At 38.9% G+C, this 17666-nt stretch overlaps 1 protein-coding gene across 1 annotated transcript; it reads left to right on the plus strand.

Annotated features, from left to right (window-relative positions):
* Positions 1–206: 206 nt before the first annotated feature.
* LOC111268555 (egl nine homolog 1) lies at positions 207–12587 on the plus strand. Its single transcript, XM_022847617.2, has 9 exons — positions 207–1241; positions 5683–5776; positions 6138–6470; positions 6651–6770; positions 7677–7789; positions 8245–8367; positions 9199–9268; positions 9541–9672; positions 9997–12587. Exons 1-9 carry the CDS (start codon positions 1105–1107, stop codon positions 10201–10203), a joined length of 1329 nt encoding a protein of 442 aa, XP_022703352.1. The 5' UTR covers positions 207–1104; the 3' UTR covers positions 10204–12587.
* Positions 12588–17666: the final 5079 nt, after the last annotated feature.

Genomic DNA, 17666 nt, shown 5'->3' on the forward strand with positions numbered 1-17666 from the left:
ATTTTTTTTAGTTTCCGTATTAGGTTACAGGTACCGATAGAACTAGGACGTTCACCAGGCGGCGCTACCATCGTCGGCGACGGCTGCCGCCCTTCACCTGGCGCGACGATGAGTGCTTTGTGTGTGTCGTCGACCTCCTCGTCTGCCCGCCTGCCGAACGTAAACAGCTGTTAGACTCGGTGTTCCTGTGCTGCTGCTGCTGCTACGACTAAAGCTGTCCCTGTTACTCCTGCCGCAACTGAAGCGACCTGCTGCTGTTGCTGCTGCTGGTACGGGCTCATTGCTGCGTTGCTGCACTAACAGCGACCCTGTCTAGCGACGCAGAACAGAGAGAAAACACTTGGCAGTAGTCGTCACGCTACGTACAGCATAGCCACGATCGCAGTCTGGTTTGATGGCCAGCTAACAGCAATCGGTCAGTGCGCAGTGGGATTTGCTTTACTTCTGTGTGTTTGGCCTGTTTGATTAAGTGCATTATTGATTTGCTGATTGCGTCGATAGTCTGATCGGGTATTGAGCCTATAGTGAAGTGTTCTGCAGTCCCCAGTCGATGGTGAACGTGTCGACGTGTACTTCACTTGAGAGTTCGCGCGCGGCGGCGGCGGCGGCGGCGGCGGCGGCAGCAGCAGCAGCAGCAGCAGCAGCAGTAGCAGCAGCGGCGGGAAACCCATACGGAGATAAACGAAGCAGAACCCCGGAGATATGTATAGATTTTTTGTAACAATAAATGACGATTGAATCCAGTCACACTCCGTTTAGTACGACATCGGATCGGTAACGAGTGGAAGCCTTTCGTGGGGGAGAGGCATCGTAGTTGGCGGGATCTAATGTTGACGAATACTTTCACAGCTGCTACTTCTGTCTCCACTGTTCGTGTTGTATAGATACTACGAAGCATTTTAGTTGCTGCCAACAATGGCTTCTCGTAATAGTTTCGTGCGGTGTTTATAGTAAAAGAAATATCATAACAGTGCAGTCTGATCGAGCAACGAAAACCAGCTGAGTTTTCGTGAATTGGTTGCGGATAACTGCGTTGTGTGTGTGCTTGTATGTGTGTGTTTTTGGACCTGTGTTCTGGGTATTACTCAGTTCGTCGTTCCATATATGGCGCAAGTTCGGAAGGTGATGTCCTCGAAAGGTGAAACCAGGCTAGAACAGCAACGGTCTAAGACGCCTCAGTACTGTCACCTTTGTGGCCATCAGCAGAACTTGAAGCGGTGTGCCGCCTGTAAAAATGCGTGGTGAGTAGCTGTCATGGGTCTTCCTATATCAGACAGATCGATAGAATCAGCTCGACTTGAACCGTACTCAACCAATTCTTGCTGGTCACGTCGTCCATCCATCGAGCGTCGTCTCGCTACTGCTGGCCGCGCGTAGGGAGGTCTAGGGTATGGACGTGGGTGAGAAACGTATTGATACACCGTTCTAGAATGTGAATATAGTTTGCTGGGTCATAATACAGTTGCAATGAAAGTTTACAATTCGAACAAAACGTGAATGCCGAGCATCTAATATAACATGCTGTTGACAGTTCCAAAATGAGATAGCGAAGTGATAATAAACGAGGATTGTTTGACAATGGCTCGTAGCTGCTACCCCTGTGTTTTTGTTTTGTTGTCCGAGAGATGATGTCGTGCGTCCGTGTGATCAAAACGATACAAAAACTCTAAAACTGTCGTTTGGCTATATCCTTGTGATTTTCAGTCCAGGTATCGATCGATAGAATCGATAGACATTTGCCGATTTTCGACTAAAAACGACCCTAATAAAATAAAGTCAACTCTCTTAACGAAAGCAATAACATGACTAAACGATGCAGGTCCCAAATAGTTTTTAGTTCGCCAGCTTGTTTAGTATTCTCGAAGTAGACAGATCCGTAACAAAACAATCCAATCAAGGAATTATGCGGGACATTTGGTTATCAATAACTGCAAATGAGCGTTTCAACGGGCGAGCGAATGTGTGATTTTCAATTCAAAACAACTCAGATTAAAGGGTATTTAGGGTTTATGTTTTAGAGATATATAAGTTTGAATACTGAGTGGAGAACATTTAGTGGAAGGCACAGTTCAGTAGAAAGCGCGATTAATAGTCATAATACATGTTTGCTGAGTTACACCGTCGATTAAAAAAATGTCGAATTAAATTATCACTCGGGTGAGATGCATTTCGTTAGTGACCTTTTGATTTAGATTCCCACATGGACCCTTGTACGTAAGAACAAATAGCCTTGGCATAAATAAATCAGCCTGTCTTGTGGCCAGTTAGCGATAGCTTATCGAGGAGTTTCGTTTCCTCCTGATTAGGTTACCCATTGCTATTACAAGACTCATCTTAAACGTTCTGCAAAGTTCAACTATATTTTGCACCGTTCAATAGTTCGGACGCTGATAGGAAAGATAATATTTACTGAACTAAACCAATTTAAAGGTTTCCCGTATTCAGAAAATTATAGTTATAGAAATAGTTCGAGAGTTTAGAAGTTGCCAAAAGAAAGGCGGGTATTTTATTATTTATCAGTGCTAAAAAAATCCCAAGGTCTTATATTATCGGAGCCGATTCGTGACTAGGCCTCTAGTCCTATCGTGGACGTTTAGAATGGAATGTTGAACAACGAGATATTGCATGTATCAAAAAGCGCCTAACATTACTAAGGCACCTTTCAAAACGCCCTGTCATGTTCGCCACCATTACTGAGCGTCCACTTTGATATTTTCTGTAATAGTCGAGAAGTTATCTTACGAAGTAGACCAGAACACAACAATCGACAAGTATCAAGTTGAAACATAAGTATTTTGCCTATATTTTAACTTTATAAAAAAAACGCAGCACCTTAATGGATTTTATTAACTAGCAGTCTTCATGACCTTTTCCCATCTATCAAATAATAGATCTTTCATTCTCGGCAGAAATGCTGAAGTTTGATGTTGGAAAACTCGTCCAACCAAGCCCTGGAACCCTCTTCGCTATTAAATGTAGAATAAATCATTTAAAGATCGAAGAAGATCAAAACAAAGTCGGGAGAAGACAATAGGTTGAAAAATTCTTTTACCAAGCTCTTGCGGGGCGGCCCTCACATTCTTTATTTAAGAAAGATGATTTTTTTCTCGCCTATTTAGGCTCATTCAGTGGATGCAATTGGGCCATAGACGGATTCTTGTTGATCATTGTACAAACCAGTTTTGAGTATTTTTTTTCCAGTTATAGACTTGCAGCGTATCTGTTGTATGCAATATGTCAGGAGGTATTTGGTTTTCGCAGTAAACGAAATCGAGTGTCGAAGATGTATTTCTTCTAACCTTCTGCTTCCAACTTGTACCTCTGAAGCCTGAACTCAACATAACATTCTGCTTATTGAGCAGTAATGGATACAAGAGGAGCAATAAAAGATCAGTTTTAAATGATTTATAGAAGTAAACAGACAGCATAAAGGTAACGAGAAAAGAGAGCACTCAAAACCTAATAGTTAAAAGGCATTTTAGCATAGAAAAACTAGTTCAATTTGACAAGAAATATGACTGTATGCGTGGAACCCGCCTGGTCAGATGATCTAGCTGCTTTAGATACACATCATTTATCTAGATTAATTTTAATAGATTTATATGAAAATATTAATAATGCCGCATAAGAATTTTAATCTCTTGATGAAATTTAGAGCACCGAGTTCAACAACCGTAAAAAAATCAAAAACAAATTGAAAAAAAAACAGAATTCGAAATAGCTACTTAGCAAAAAATCATTGATAGTAAATCAACTCTTAGAGCAGCCCGCAAATCCGGCATTATTTATTGGAATGTATGGCTAACACCATATATTGGTAGTTAAATTTTATCGGTATAGAATTAGTTGATTGTGCTCCAAGACATTCATTTTCCATCATTTTCGCTTAAGTTACATTGAACAACCTTTGATTTGTTGAAATGGCTGAATCTCTATCCAAAAATAGTGATATACATTAAATGGATACCAACGGCTTGTGCTTGCTCTCGATTTGACTCAAGATTTATGTGCGATTCCGCTTACTTACGCATCTGTTTTTCATGGTAATAAGTGAAAAAAAAAACAAAAAAAAAAAAGTAGTGTGTTGCTCTTTATTGTTCTATATGTTATATTAGAAATTGGTGAGCAAATGCAAAGACTAATGGGATATTTATATAACTTCATAATGAAAACCATGTGGTTTTTGGTGGAGGTGGGTCATTAACTATGATAGTAGCTGCATGTATCACAGAAGAGAACGACTAGGTTCCGCACTGCTTAACCGTGTTGAAAATATTCCAGTTCCAATAATGGGGAAGGATTAGGTTCAATATCTAAACAGCGGGCAGAATTTTTTTCAGGGTTTCGAGGCGGGTAGGAATAACATGATAGCTAGCAGCTCTCGACTAGATTATAATACGTTGTATAGTATGATCATTGTTATTATTATCTATCCGTTCATAACGTATCCAAAATAGGCTCTAGTAGTTACCATTATAATGCTGTTACCCAGCTCAATGCTACAGTTCATGTTATTCCATTTTCACGATTATTCTGTTGGTCAACTATAGTATTTTCGGCAATCAGTGAAATCGATCCCTAAAGCCGTAGAAATACGGTAGTTATTATATGCTACAAAACATCATTCTGCTTTGTTTCTACCGGATGTATTGAATTTCAAAAATGCGCGCCTGTGTGACGTTTGTATTCACGCATGGCAAGTGGAGAGGAAGTCGAGCCAAGCGGATCCCTTTGCCAGTGGTACAAGACTGACGTTGAGATCTAACAGATTGACGTACCAAATGTTTCTATTATAGAACTGAATTGTTAAATCAAGTTGTCATTATCTTAATGCATAAAACGCTGTGAACAAAATCGTGAAGTGAGTGTTCAGGATCCATAGTAAGGCTGTCTTACGATTCGCGGCTAATCAAGTTCGACCTGACAAGGAGCCTCTATCACAGAGCAGCTTGAACGGCTGGCACAGCCGACACTCCGACTCTTCAATCATATCACTTAATCTTTTTTTATCTGGAGTACATATCTGTCTATATCGCTAATGTGGGGGCGATGGTGTCCTTCTATACTCCGACTGCTTAACGTGGCTACCGATGACAGAAATTAGCCACTTGGTTTCATTACTGCTAGTAAAAAAGCGTTCGAAATTTGCAAACCTGTGTCAAAACAGTTTAGTGTTGTACAACTTCACCATCAAATAAAAATGAACTTTATTGTACAAACCGAGACTCTTTTGAAATGAATGCAGGTTAGTAGTTGTGTCGTCAGTGTAATGATAACGCCTACGAAATAGATAAGACGGAGACATATTCCGTGTCAATATCATTCTCAACTGGGATGCTTCAAAGTTTTCCATTTAAAGGAAAGCTTTCGTAGGCATTCAATCCGCTTAAGTAATTCAATTACCGTATAATAGAATTGTCCTAAAAAATACTTATTTGCATGCGGTTTTGAACTCAGTCTGCAGAAACCGTAAGCTTTACAGTGGGAAAGTTAATGTCCAGTAAGTTTGATTAGATGGAATGAGGAGATTTTGCACAAATCGATTGTCCGTTTTGTCGACGATTGATATAAATTGATATAACTATATTTCAAAAAAATTAAACAGAGTTCAAGATATGTAAAGGAGTTGTCTCGTTCGGATATCCAGAAGATGGTATCTGTAAGAAACGTTTTTGATTTTAGGTACTGTTGTAAGGAACATCAGGTCACTCATTGGGCTGCCCATAAGCATGTTTGCAGATCTTATCAACAACAGCAGCCGGACCCACAACAACAGGTTTGTTCATACATTATCGAATTTGTTTATGAAAACGTTAAGGATTATTTCACTTCGCGACCTTTCCGTGTATTACAATGTACGAAAACTTAAGTAATTTAGCTATCAAAACAAGTTAAAAAAGTTATTTTTTGACCCTTGTCAACAACACTATCATGTTACGATAATAATACTACTACTATTTTATTGATCTATTGTGCATGGCTTTGAGTAATTCGTTGTTACTATTATTTATATTATTATTAACAACTATGTAAAATACATACTACTTCAAGGAATAAATATTTCTTTATCTCGCCTTTGTTGTCTCAATGAACATACGACTAATGACAGCGTTTTTACCTATTTCATCGTGGTACAGAAATCCGTACCTCACAGCCCACTTACTCCTCCGGAAGAAACGCCCAGCGAGATATCGCCACCACACGGCATCCAGTCACAAGCAGCGTCACAACAAGCCCAAAATGTCACCGAACCGTTCGTGGGTGACGCAGAGTTGCAGTCCCTTGTTGACGAGCTCTGCTCAAGCCAAAACGAATGGATTGACTCGTTCGACTTCCCACAGCAACAGCAACAGCATCTGGACCAACAGCAACAAAGTCAACTTCAAGGTCAACAACTATTTCAACAGCATCAGATACACAACCCGATTACGCAACCCGGAATTGATTGGCTCGAGAATGTTAAGAAGCAGGTAGGTGGGTGTGTCGAATACTGCAGATTACTACATATACATATATATGTGTTAAACTCATGTTAATTGAGCCGAAACGATGCAGAAAAATAATGGGGAGGTACAATGGCGATTACCCCTACCTTCGCAAACAAGATATGACAGCCTAAATTGCATGTGAAACTTAATGCGGTTTTACAGGTTATTACTGACATGAATCGTTTTGGAGTATGTGTCGTGAACAATTTTCTTGGACCAGTGAGAGCCAATGAAATCTATGAAGAGACTGTACAGCTGTACCAGCAAAAGGACCTATTTCACGTGAGTGGGGCAGTTAGGTCGTCGTCCGGTTGATTTTAGCATTTTCAATTGCAATCTATATTCATGTGCGCGCTTGCCTGCGATGATTTGTATTATGCGAGAGCAACGACAATTATGATATATATATTCGCTGATATATTCACGCAGCCGCTTATTAAATAAGAATGAACTGCTACAAAGTATCGAACTTCCTGTTTACTATGGCTGCCATAATATGACACAATACAGAAAATGGCTGGTATTAGTAGAAGGCCATTTGTCAGAAGTGATTGCGCCATGGTTGTACAGCAGTCAGTGAATCATTAACGGAACTTTTCCAATTTTGACGCTCCCGTTCGGGCAGCATTACCTAGAAACATACGACCAGTTGGTAAACCCGTGGCGACATTAAGACAAGAAGCTTGTCCGTACACCAGTTTGTATTATATTAGTACATATCGTGTCATGAGTCAGTTTCGTAAAATGGTAACAAAATACACCCACGCCGCCACGTCTATTCGGAGAGGAAGGTTCGCGAGCGTAAACCCGTGGAAAAAAAATGCTAGGCCATCAGTTGTCACTCTGTATTGATTGCTGGGTACAGGTGGGACCCTTAGGCACTCCTACTGGAACATAGTGGTGAATGATTTTGGTTCGATATTGATCATACGTAAATATAGTATCATTATTCTGAATAAATCATTGAACCGACGTACTGCGATGATTTTCGGCAGCTGGTGCTTTAAGTGACAGGCTTGTGGGCGCACTCAGGCGGTGGATTTCTGCGTAAGCTTGCGATGGAATCGGTGACGCTAGCCAAATCATAATGCCTCAGACTGCACATTATTTGACTATTAAAGAATCAACGGAAACAGCGTTTTTTTCATATCGGTGTTCTATACCAATATGTTCTTGGTGAACTTCTAGCAAGGACAAGTTGTTAATGCGGCTGGCAACGAAGGAGTTCTTGTTCGTGGTGACCATATCGCCTGGTTAGATGGAAGCGAAACGTATTGTTCGAGCATTCGATTTTTAATCAGGTAACGAATAAGTGGAACAACAGCGGAAGTGTCATAATTAATAGTTTGGTTGACAAGATGAATTTGATTTTAAAAAAATTGAAATATAAGATTAAAAAGCAGGCCTGAAAGCAGTTTAGATGCAAGCTTTTTGCTGCTCTCTTTTTTGAAGAATCCACTAGAAATATTTTGTTCGACAAAATATTTCTAGTGGATTCCTCTAGCAACCAGCAATCCACACACATATCCTCCAATCTGTCGATTAAGACTGAGTAGCTCACTTCGTAACACCATTTATGTCTTATGTAGCTTATAAATGACCCGAAGTCACTGTCGGTGATCTGGGTCGCCTGCAGATATCTATTGTGAAAGATAAGCTTGGCACGGCCTGTTGATATTCAACAGGTGATGACTAACTGTGGCTAGTTCTTGCGTTTTCTATTTCTCTACAACTTTTTCTGTTGACGTATTCGTAGATCCTTGGATTCAGTCGTCGCCCGGTGTAGGTATCAAGGAGAGTCGACCGGTGAGTTCGGCCAATATCGAATCACACAGCGAACAAAAGCGATGTTGGCCTGCTACCCAGGAGGTGGAACTAGGTGAATATTCTGGTAGCGAGTAACTTGTAGTTTCTTAAAGAATTCTATCGAACTTCGTTTAGGCTCTCGGTTTCTGTCACCTGATTTTGGCGTTGAAGGGACTAAACAAAACTGCTCACTTAAAAATATTCGTAAGCGAGACAGACGCTCGTACGTTTCGAATCTTTGTCATACAGACGACGTTACCCATTGCTAACTTTTGAAGTCAAAAATGAAATCGGTTATTGCTCATGATGAACATCTTCATTTATATCATCTTTGGCAAAAATTCTACGTTTTCCAAAATGATCGCTAAGTTCTTGATTTTTTCCCCTGCAACCGTTTCCCATGTATATGTATATACACACACATATGTCTGGTGATAGCATCAACGAACCTGACGCCTGGATTATACAGGACTGTGTAAAATAGATTTTACAATTTGGTGGCAAAGACAACGATATCCTGTTCGGGATAGAAGCTGTTAGTACAAATGCACAACACGAGGGGCAGGATGCATGTCAAAACTATAATTAGGCAATGGAATATGGTCATGTTATCTACAGATACCACCTCGCTTGCTCTACTACATAGCGGTAGCCTGTAATCAGAATTCGCAAATTTGAATGCTAGAAAACCGCATTTCGTTCTCTCGTAACGTACCTATGTACTGCATCATAAGGAAACTACGCGTAAGTATGACGCGTCACTAACTGCTTATATTACGAGAGATTATTACGAACGTATTACGTATTACGAACGATATTTTATAAAGATTTACCATCAACCTTATCACAACTTTTATTGGTACAGTTGAAATTTTTATTACAAACAAGATGCATTTTTACACAGGTATTACAAGCATGTGGACAATCCAAATTTCGACGGACGTAGGATAACCTGCATTTACTACATAAATAAGGTTTGTATTTGGTCGCTCGTTTTCGCCAAGTCAATCTCACAGCGTAGCACATTATGGCCATAATAGTCGTCATTGCTGTTTAGAAAGTCTATGCCTATTTAACTAGTCGTTCGATTAGATCCTATCGAGTCAGACGGTCACAGTCTATTCGTGTATGTTGCATATACAAACGAGTCTCCTGTTTCGGATGAAGATAAAACTATAGTTCTAACTATTTGTTGCCAAGAAAAATACAAATCTCAAATAAATGCGGGCTCTATTTTATCCATTAGGGGTGGAATGCACAACGAGATGGAGGCGTTCTGCGGATATACCCAGAAACTGATCGAACCCATGTTGCCAGCGTCGAACCTAATCTCGATAGACTTGTGATGTTTTGGTCAGACAGACGAAATCCGCATGAGGTTTGTCACAGTACTATTCTAAATATGAACTTCTTAGCTGCAATGGACCCTTCCATTCACACAAATAGTGTATTATCTAAGATTGAACGGATCTATACATTGTACCTTTACTTTCGTTCCCATATATAGCACTTAACATAACGGCGATGCTATGTAGTTCCATAGCTCCCGTTCATGGTGGAGAAAGTGACTGGTTACATTGTACACCTATAATAGAGGTGTACATCAAATTCGACTGCATCTCTTCTCTGGTACGAGCCTCCTTTTTCTAAGATCTTTTTGTTCCGTTTTTGATGCGTTCCTGCTTTTACCCAAATCTGCCAGGTGCTTCCGTCCGAACGTATTCGCTTCGCTTTAACTGTGTGGTACTTTGACGACAACGAGCTCGAAATGCCGAAGTGTCTCAATGGTGGGGCGCCAAATCCAACGAGTCATTCCAACCGATTTCAACCACTTACCCCTTTCACTTATGACAGTGCGCCGACAACGATAGCCCCTTCAATCGATCCACAACAACAACGACAAATTTAGCACTACCAGGTCCAGCAAATTAGGCTTAACCAACAATAACAGCAACAACAAATGTCACAGCTCTTAACATTAGCAGATGCTTGTTCAAATCGTCAGTATAATAAATATACAAGGAGAACGAGACCGATCGGAACAGTTACATATTATAATTGCTTACCTTTTTGAAGGATGACAATTCCTGGAAGAACTGGCCACGCAGTACGATTGGCTAGTGAATTAAATCTCAAGTTGACGAAAAAGATGACGAAAGACTGTTCCAGATACAAGGAAAAGTGAGGCAATGCGGAATAAATGAGTGAGCCGCTTTTACAGACGCCACCTCTTAAAGCGTCGGCTAAAAACGATGATAGTTAAAAAGAACAATTGACGTTGCGCCGTTCGCTTCACGGAAAGCTACCAAATGGATATCTTAAAATATCAATAATTTATGGGGATGGCACAAGAAAACAACTTTGATTAATTTTCGATGCTATGACGCAAAATTCGGTCAGCGTGTTCGCTCCTATTCAGAGGACATTATTTAAACACCTGAGTGTATGTACATTTGTTTAAAAAAAAATAAAAAAAAAAAAGAAGGACACGTAAACGTTTACAAAAACGCTGAACCCGGAAAAATGAGCGCCACCTCGTTCTCCGCGTGCTAGCTAATAGAGACGGTAGTAAGGAAAAAACATTCGTACGAATTAAAAATAAAAATGCTAGGTCACATCAATTGAGCTGGAAACATTTTTCACACACGATCGTTTATTAGCTCTAGTATGTTTGATTTATATCTTACAGTTATATAAGCTCGCAATTGAAATATCATAATAAGGTCATTGTTTCGGAGCTTACATGAATTTCGTGACACTGTCCTAGCTTATAGAATAGACATCCGGTCGTTATGTAGACGTTATGCACGTACAATGTGACAGCTTTTCTAAGCTAGTAAATACGTACGGCTAGTTTATGAGGGCTCAACAATGGCTCACATTTCCTCCACCCTGTTCCTGTATGACAGTCGTCTTAACTAAGACGCCCTCTAGCGTCACTCCTCATACAAGCTCAACTGTACGTACGAGCAGAGCGACGCTACATGGGAACCATTCTATTCTACTTAAGACGATTGGTTTCCCTGTTATTACTGATGATGGCCCTTCCGTCGATGCTCCTTTTGACTATGTAGCTCTCTCGTATATCTATAGCTCACTTCACATTTCTCAAGCTGTCCCTTTTTAATGTATTAGGCTTTCGAATGAATGAAACAGAACGTGCCCTTATATTCTTATTATGAAACCTATGCCGCTATTATGAAACTTGTATTTTTTGCATTATTTATAGATTTTTATGCAGATCCTCTATAGATGGTGCCACTGCGCGTTGCATCGTGGTAAATGTACCGCTTTAGGATTTTATCGTTGACAATCGCCGTCACCTTTGCAGAAAAGCCATAAAACAATAAGCATTTGTTTAGGCTAAAGAGCATATTTGGATAGTTTCTAGCCACTGCCTGTTCATATTCGGACTTCGATAATTCCAGGCAGAAATTCTATCTCGAAACATCCAAATTTCTACCTTTAGCGGCATCACGACATCGGGAAAGCTTGTCGAAAGTCTAGACAATAAAGAGCCGGTTGTCAACTCTAACCTTTCTAACCTGTATATAAGGGTCGCACAAGAACTGCCGCTTCTGCGGAATGCTTAGTCGTTATAGGCACTGTAGACCCTTTTGATCCATCTGAATAACAACAAGAGTTGGCGATGAATTTTTCCATAGCGTTTCCATCGATAGATAAGGACCTGTTCTACCATGTACGCTTTCTCATATGCCGAAGCTATATTATACTCGCAGCGTAGTGACCAAAATGGCGACTCTAGATTAGATATTGTACCCGTTATAAATTATTATATGTAAATGTTATCGCCGCTTGGCGGAAAGCTCAAAGTGCTTCTGTGTTAGTCCTCGAAGTATAATGCATATATATATATATATATATATATATATATATTCACAATAAAATCTATATATACATGACTATACAGATATAGGGAGTTGAGATAGATAACATGCATTGGTCACAAAGTGCCATCAGTTCTCATTGGACCTCAAATGAGCTCCGATGAATGTGCTATGTATGTGATTGTATTGTATAAACGTTCTCGTTAAGTCCACTCTGTGCAAGCTGCTTACGAGGAGGGACTAAAAGAGTGGGAAGGTAACCATTTGTAACTAGAAATAACAAATATGCAATACACACAAACTATTTAGCCATTGTGGACAGAAACGGAGACGAAATGAAAAGACGCGCTTCTTTTTTCATTGTATTACATACTATTAACAATACCGGTACTATCGATCAGATGGCGATGATAAAAGAAATCACGTTGAATGTTATAATTGTAAATCCTCTGCGTTGTTTTTTGATCGTTAGAAATGCGCTAGGTCGAGCGAAGTATGGGTGTATATATATATATATATATATATATATATATATATATATATATACATAGATAGATAGGTAATCAAAATAAGTTCTTGCAGTACCATTGTGACCAGTATATAGATGCTTTAATATTAAAAGGATTTCTGTTCCGGAAGAGCTCATAGACATAGAGAATAGATTAATGAGAATAGATTCTTGTAAACTCATTGTTTCATTGTTTTCTCGCTGCAAAATTCCAGTATTGAAATTAATATAATTATTAATTAATATAATTACAAATCAATTGAAAAAAATTTGTGTTGGTATACTGAAAAGACATTTGGCATTTTAATATCTATAAACATAAAAATCTTCTGATAGCTCCATCTGGCCTCAACCTAAAAATGTACCGACATATTTTCAAACTTAAATCGGCTACAAAGTTTATAAGTTTGTTCGTCTGGCGATATCGGATATGCTTGTCTGGTGTACATTCACAGATCCAGCTCATCGTACTGCTTTCTCTTATTTTCACCAAAACTAATTGCCCGCTAGTACGAACATCATTATTTACGATTTTTCAGTTCTGCCGAGCTTTATAAGAGTTTGTTTACTACAGGCACGATGCAGACTCGAAACACTGCGTGTACAATACAGTCAGAAATTTTCCACGGATAATTTCTTTCAAAAGGACACCACAAAATCTATCGTAGCTAACCTTGGAAACGTTTTCATATGTATATAGAAGAAAAAAAAAAATGCTAGCTAAGTGGTTTTAAAGCTACATATTTAAGGTAAAGTGAACCCTGTCGAGGATGTGGAAGCTGAAATTTGCCAGTAGGTGTGCTAACATTGTGGAGTGCCTTCATTTAGCCCTAAAATAGAATTTGAAAAATAAAATGAAATTAGCCGTACTTGATTATTTGGTCACACACATACAGAAGGCACAAATGTTAGCCAAGTTCATTGGAAGATTTGTAAGATGCGTAATCGGATATGGCTGTGCTATTTTTGTACGACAGATGCTTTCCTTAGTAACTGCCCGATTATATAAAAAATGTTGATAAAATTATTGTCAAAGTTGGCTAAGACCGACATGGCTATGAATAACTATGGAACCATATCGCTAAGGGGTTGAAGTTCTACCACTTAACAGCTGTTAACAACAAAACAAAGCTGATTGCAAAAAAGAGCCCAATGCCACAGTTATTTACTCCATCGTTTTCTTTTGCAAAACGTTTTAGAAACGCAACGGAAGCAAGTCGATTTTAAAGCCAAGTGGACCACAAACAAAGATAAATTAAGGTATGTTATAGGATTGGAAACGTATCGTGCACTATAACCTGTTACTGCTAGGACTTCTATAGTTAACAACTGACAGGATTAGCACAAGTAAATTAGAAAACATAGACCGGAACTAGTGAACAGAAAAGATGTCATCTTCTACCATGCTAAACCACATACATCTCTGACCACCCGGTAGAGATTGAGAGAACTTGAACAGGAAATTTTCATGTATCCGCCCTATTGCCCGGATCTTGCACCTGCATCAGACTGTTTCGATCTCTATAGAAATATTTCGTTTTCTCTTTTTTTTTGGTGGTATTAATTCACTTTCAACGGATGCGTCCAAAAATCACTTGGCACAATTTTCAGTGCAGGAATCGCGTAAGTTTTACAGTGATAAAACTATAACGTTACCAAAAGGATAACTGATGTCTCACCCGACCCGACCGATGTTCAAATGGCGTATATTAGTTTAAAATAGTTTTAAAACGTAGAAAATGCTTGTTTCAATATTGGCTTAAAAACAGTCCTTACCATTTAAGTAACACCATATATATACTTCTCAATTTCTTTAGCTCAAAAAGATGTCAAGGGAATCTTAAAGAAGGGAGACAACTGTGAAATTTAAACGAGCTGATTTTTATTTTTTTTCCCTTTTTTTTTTTAATAGATATCTATACTGTCTTAGAATCCGGACTGTGCAAATTCGTTTTCGAAAATAAAAAAAAACTGTACTTTTTCCATTACAGCTTGCAGTCAACAAGGCAAGCTTGGCAACATACGAAGTTGCAAAAGTGTAATTCTCTTAAACAATTTCGATACATTCGAAACATAGCAAATATCTTTTTTTCAAGCAGACGCATTATGTGTAGTCTTTCTTCTATATTTCCCAGCATGATTTCGTAGTGCTTCACGGGCGATTAAGAGTAATATATCTTTACTACCAAATACAAATGTACGTCAACAATGGGAACTCGATACAGCAAAGACCAAAACACCCATGGTTTAACTTCATATTATGGAAATCGTCTTGTATAGTCCGTCAAAATCGAATACACCATATTCGGTGCCTTATCACAGTCTACTCATACGCACCCTATCGACCCCGAAAAAATTAGACTCTGGATTATAGACTGCTGTCAACAAGTAATATTGACGATACAGGCGGCTTGTATATGTTGTGATTTATTTCCTTAGATTATACTAAGGAAATATTTTAAGCTTCGCGTCCGATAGTGACTTCGTGAAGCATTGCAATTGAAAGCTAACCTTTAGTGCGAAAAGAAGGGTTTTTAAACCCTTTTTGAACCTAGACTAATGTGTCCAAGTTTAGTCAAGAAATGCGTTATCACTGCATCATCACGAGGCAACTTTAAGTTACACTAAGAAACACTCATGTTAAAAAAAAAAAAAAAACTTCACTAAAATCTAATTTTGTAGAAACTGCAGCTAGAATCAGACTGTTTAAATTTCATATCTACGACTAAAATGAATCTTTGAAGGGAATTCTAGCGGTAGCATTGATATTTGTTGCGTAATTTCCTAAAGTTGGTAGGTCTAAGTGGCCTACGCGTTTTTTAAGTCCGTTGCTATGGTAACCGTGAACGTTCGGCTAATACGACTTTAAATTTCGGCGTTGACAAAAGGTTACCATAACATAAGCCATATCATAAGTCTGTTGAAGAAACCCCAGATTAGTTAAATAAGACCCATTCTACCAGTCTCCGTGACAATTTAGTAGGTAACGTGCCTTCCTGTTAATCTTAACTCGAGCTAGCCGTCTAATTGGATGCCCAACAGCGACACCGAACCTAAAGAGACCCGCTCTGGCTAGATTTTCTAGTAGTAGCAAATATTTATGGTTATACCGAAGGGGTAGTTCCGAGAATCTGTTCACACATTAAAAATAGAAAACGTGCTCGAACTAAACAGGGGTTTTAAAAAGGAAATGATGACGTTCTAACACATTTGAGTCGTCACTGCGTCAGTTTAAGGGCGCACATCTAGGTTGTTACTAGGCTGTACGTGAATGTAAACATGCGGCCTACTAATTAACGCGCGTTGGCAGCGTCAACATTTTACCATGGTACATATTTCAGTCTTTGAGATATAGACAAATATTTTGTACGGTGTTACAAAAGAGTTTATTGCATCTGCTCTGAGCTTAGACTGAGTACCAAGCAGCACTAATGGATTTCACAAATGTCATAGTTCGAGGGCGCAATTATGGGAGACAGTACTACAAGGAAGCACGTTACTTTAGTAGTATCACATAAGATTGCAGCCATTCGATCAGCACCGAACGACATCATTGATCTCAACGGCGACTCTGTTGCAAACAAACTGTAGTGATCATTAACATTGTACGCTGTACAACGCGTGTTAACGCTGTACTGCATAGATATCTGGCTTTGGTAATCCAATGTTAATGTTGCCTTTGTCAGAGAACTCACTTTCCTTTTTTCAACTAAGATAGAGCAAAACTTTATTTTGTCGTCGAGTGCTTCATTGCTGCTTTTTAGGACATTCAATCAGCAACTAGTAGGAACAGTAGTATGAAGTTCTCAAAACTAAAGACATCTCTTCGATAAGTTTTTGGTAAGTGGTTACTAACTAGGATTATTTCATGCTTCCGCTATCTCAGAGCAGTAAATGTCCACAGGATGCTTCTAGTTAATTATTAATTTCATCAACAAATAGTGTACCATGCTTACACTGTAATCTGTAGTTGATAAAGAAAATACTTATCAAATCCATTTAAAGTTTGTACCCTATTTGAGGGATCGAACCACATTCGAGGCCAGTGCGAGTTGTGAAAAAAAAATTCAGAACATTTAAATAACCGAAAATCAAAATGGAGGTTAACCAGCAAGGTGACGTTAAGGTCAGCCTAGAGAGGTAGGGTGGCCGGTGGAAACCTACCCCAATATTTAGAGATGTATCAATCGAGAGATACCGACGATGTTAGACTAGAAAATTAGCGTAGACAGAGGCTATTGTCGATTGCGTAACGTTACTTACATGTCACAATATATATAAACAACAAATAATTAAATGTATTATTAAATGAACAAGTGAGTATGGTAGCGTTCAATTCGATAATATTTCGTAACTATATAATAATATTATCTCGCTATGCTCTGTTTGGTTCTGCACAAATTTGTAGGAGTAACCTTAGTCGGCCCCGCAGGAGAAGGTAATTGCTCGTCCACGTCCACAACAAACACCAAATTTGTAACTGGAAAAATACTTTCTAGGAGTCTTAAGCCTCCTACCAGTACCCAGTCTACTATCATATAAGGAGATGTCGGACATCCGCAAGCAACCCTCTTTTTTTTCAGACAGATGATCCTGTCTCATTGATCTATGGTATTGTTCTTAAGAATCTGGGCTTGCATGACTATTCTAGCTGCGAATGAAAAAAGTTTATTGTAATGAAGGCAAACTGAAGAAATTTAAAAAGCTAAATTTATAGTTTAGCTTTTTAAAGGCGTAGGAAGTTGCCTCTCTGTGCCATTACGGTCAGATGTTTCAATGTACTCAAGTCGGTAAACGAGACATTATAGCAGTTATTATATTAAATAAAGCATCATATTTAGGGGACAAAATTCGACAAAGGCAAGTGGTAGTATTTGTTATGCAGGATGAAGCTACCTGAGTATGAATCGCGTCCGACCAACGCTGCCAAAGCAAAATTAACTATTGTATATTTCGTAAATATGGTAACTGTCCATTCGTTCTCTATTTGCTCTGTTTTAGGTCTATTGTTATTAT

The sequence above is a fragment of the Varroa jacobsoni genome, unplaced genomic scaffold (assembly GCF_002532875.2).
Source record: "Varroa jacobsoni isolate VJ856 unplaced genomic scaffold, vjacob_1.0 scaffold_137, whole genome shotgun sequence".
Taxonomy (NCBI): Eukaryota; Metazoa; Arthropoda; class Arachnida; order Mesostigmata; family Varroidae; genus Varroa; species Varroa jacobsoni.

Bases quoted from the DNA above. Each gene is read 5' to 3' on its own strand.
- LOC111268555 (XM_022847617.2), top strand. From the start codon at position 1,105: ATGGCGCAAGTTCGGAAGGTGATGTCCTCGAAAGGTGAAACCAGGCTA. The intron at 8,368-9,198 runs GTGAATATTCTG...ATTTTTACACAG, and splicing joins TACCCAGGAGGTGGAACTAG to GTATTACAAGCATGTGGACA. The intron at 9,673-9,996 runs GTTTGTCACAGT...CAAATCTGCCAG, and splicing joins ACAGACGAAATCCGCATGAG to GTGCTTCCGTCCGAACGTAT.